At 49.4% G+C, this 3,284-nt stretch overlaps 1 protein-coding gene across 1 annotated transcript; it reads right to left on the reverse strand.

Annotated features, from left to right (window-relative positions):
• Window positions 1-20: 20 nt before the first annotated feature.
• LOC115949364 (transcription elongation factor SPT6-like) lies at window positions 21-3,259 on the reverse strand (the record flags this gene model as incomplete). The annotated part of the gene is made up of 9 exons (XM_031065891.1): window positions 3,135-3,259; window positions 2,882-3,032; window positions 2,340-2,494; window positions 1,658-1,853; window positions 1,309-1,448; window positions 1,113-1,230; window positions 942-1,018; window positions 685-820; window positions 21-283 (listed from the first exon to the last, which is right to left on the reverse strand). Coding segments are annotated over exons 2-9 (1,193 nt in total), but the record flags the coding sequence as incomplete, so codon positions are not given.
• Window positions 3,260-3,284: the final 25 nt, after the last annotated feature.

Consider the following 3,284-nt stretch of genomic DNA (forward strand, 5'->3'; position numbering starts at 1 on the left):
AAAAAAAAAAAGGAAGGTGCTGTGTAGCCTGAATATGGCACAGAACTTGCACAAGTTTAACCTGGAAACCTTTTCTTTGAAAGCAAACCCTCACAGGCTGCTTTCTCTTGCAGAGAAGGATCTTTCTTGCCCAAAGAAAATTTACCTGCAGAGGGTGGAGTTTCAGGCAGAGAATATCCTCATCAGAGCTGCAGACCTGGGCAAACTCAATGAGGGGGTCCTGGATGCGGCGAGCGAGGGACACGGCCTGGCGCAGCAGAGGGGGGTAATCCCGGAATTCATTCTGCAACAGGACACAGAACCAGGGAAAACCCTCGTGGTGCTTCCACACTTTGTACCACAAACAGCAAAGACACATCAGACAGGGACTGCAGCAAGGAAGCACTTGGTGCTCATAGCAAAGAAAGCTGAGGTCAAAGGGTCCCAGGAGCTCTTATGCAATTAGTAATGGAACAATCTCACTAATTTCCAACTACATCAATATCCACTTTGTGCATCTGCTGGTGCTGATCTCTTCAGGGAAGCCTAAGATGTTTTGCCTTGATCCAAAGATCAGTACGTGACTGTCCAGATGGATCACATGAGACAGAGGATGATGCAAGGCCAGCACAACAAATGGAGGATGACACAGCACGAATGAGCAACAGACTAAGGGAGGGACTAAGAGAGTAGCAGAAGGTTCACCTCAGACTTCTTGCTGTTCATGTAGAGGATGGCCAGTTCATTGTCCACCAGCTCCACTCCGATTGAGGACAGCTGCTGCCCTTGGTCCAGCTCATGAACAATTCTCTTTACATCCTCCATCAGCATCTGAGCATCCCTAGGGAGACACAACCAAGGGGACTGAGGGGAGAGCATAGAGCTGGGTCCTGGAAACAGTGAAATGTAAGGAAAGGACTGCAAAGAGACTACAGGCAAGTGGAAGCAGCACAAAGACTGACCTGTTCTCGCCTGCAATTGTCACCACGTGAGGCTTCTTGTTCAGGAGGAATTTTTTCAATGTTTCAATATCCTGGGCCTGGAAAGGAAAGTAGAAAATCAGTAGAACAGCTAGAAGGTTTCTGTTCTGAGCTACCTACATTCATCTCAGTGACAGCTGCACCAAGGCTCACCTTCTTTTCCCTCTCCTCCTCACGCCAGGCATTCCTTCTCTTTGTGAAATGTGGCAGTCGGAGGAAATCTGTCACCTCACCCTCTCCATTAACGAGGGCACAAAACACAGGGTGGTCCCTGTCAAACAGAGATCACTCAGACATGGAGGACTGCTAAAGCTGGACATGCATCCAGACACCATTCCCTCCCTCCTACCTGGCTGATGAAAAGGCAATGCCCAGCACCCGGATCCCCTTCCCTTGGTTCTCATCCATGAAATCATCGTCTTCCTCCACCTGTTGATCTGGCCTGTAGGCAGCAACCTTCAGCCAGTTGTACAGTTTGCGGCTGCAAGCCTGGGAGAGCAGAGAAAGGACAAAGAGGAGTGAGAAAATCCACTGCAGGGGCCTTGGCATGCATAACCCTCCTCTGGAGAAGAAGCTGAACCAGACTCACTCCCTGCCCCCTCCTCCTCCCCAAGAACTTGTGTATGAGCTGTCAGCAGCTATCCCCAGAACCCTGCAGGGCTGCCAGTGTTTGTAAGCCCAGCTCTGCCTCATCTCACCTTGAGGACATACTCCTTGGCCTCCACTAAGAGCTTGTTCTTTAATTCTTTGGCCATCTGCACGTAGAGGAACTGGTTGAGGGAGCGCTCGATGGCCATGGTGCGCTGCCGGTTCCACTCCTGCACCTGGTGACTGAACTCATCCCGGTAATAAAACTGCTTGATTTCCTCAAAGTATGTCTGGTCACTGCCATAACTGCAGGAAAGGAGAAGAGGAGATACAGAAAGGCTCCAGACACCTGCATAGACCTATCACTGGCAGATTCCTGCACACCTCAGATTCAGGTAGCTGCTTGGAAAAACTAGGGAAGAGCCAACCCTCCCATCCAACCCTGCTTTAGCTACTGAAGCAATGCTTCAGCACCACAGATCACAGCCATACTACACAGTGTGGCCACTCAGATGTGCAGGGAAGGAACTAAGTTGGTTGGGAAACAAGCATCATCTTCTGCAAAAATCTCAAGGTTTCAGAGTTTGCTTTCAAGTGAGTAAGACAGATGTCTGCTGAAGTTCTCAACAAGGTGACAAAAAAAGCAAGACCCTGAGAGGCTGCTTCACTTTGAGGTGCAGAAGACTACCAGGCCATGACTTTCAGAAGTAATTTGGGTTACAGAGGTGCTCAAAGAGCACTGCATGAATGAGCTCTGCCAAGTCAGGGATGGCACAGTCAGTGGGAACTCACCCCTCCACTCCTTTCATGTCAATGCTGATATCTATGGTGAGCAGTGCCTCATCCTCTGCCAGGCTCATTTTCAGGAATTGGTCATCTCTCAGCTCCTTCACAGGCTTGTTCTTCATGTATTTAAAGGAATAGGCATAGTGGGCTTCATCAATATCCTGGGAAAGAGGAGAGACAGTCAGCATGCACACAGGGCATTCAAGAAGAAAGATCCTTCTGTATGCCACAGCAGACAATGGTTTTTATTCAATACCCCCTCAGCCCCATGCCTGCCCCAGTCTGCATTTCCTTCCCCAGCAGGACACAGTGGAATTGCTTCCCAGTCCCAGAGAAACAGAGACTGTTTCAATAATTGAAGGCAACATCCCATCTGGTAAAATGCTGAGACTAAAAATGCAGCACACTGCTGAGCTGGGCTCTGCAACAGCCCAGCTCAGTGCTGCTCTGAGATTTATTCAGAGTTGCCACTGACATAGAACAAGCATTTGTATGTTATTTAGATCCCTCCCTGAACTGACCCACAGAGTCAGAGCTCCCTTCCTTACCTTCTTCCCCTTTTTGGTTGGTGTAATGTTGATTTTAGCTCGTTCTTGGAAAGTCTGTCTCAGGACCTGTCTGACCAGGGGCTCCCTGGCGATCTGCAAAGCCACCATGTACCGAGCTCCTTCCAGCACTGCTTCTGGGCTTGGGAATTGACTGCAGGCAAAAAAGCAACATGAAGCCTTAGAAGAATGTCCCCAGATCCCCTCACTTGTGTTACACTCACAGTAACTCCACAGAGGACCCCCCCACACTGACCTACACACATAATCCTTGGCCAGCTCCAGGGGCTCTGCAGGGAACTGCTCTGTCTCATGACGCTGGTAACTGTCTCGGAGATTCTCTCCAAACTGCTCAGGTGTCAGACCAAATTTCTTAGCCAAGCCATCTGGTAAAAGAAAAAAAAAA

The sequence above is a fragment of the Geospiza fortis genome, unplaced genomic scaffold (assembly GCF_000277835.1).
Source record: "Geospiza fortis unplaced genomic scaffold, GeoFor_1.0 C13836714, whole genome shotgun sequence".
In the NCBI taxonomy this organism is placed as follows: Eukaryota; Metazoa; Chordata; class Aves; order Passeriformes; family Thraupidae; genus Geospiza; species Geospiza fortis.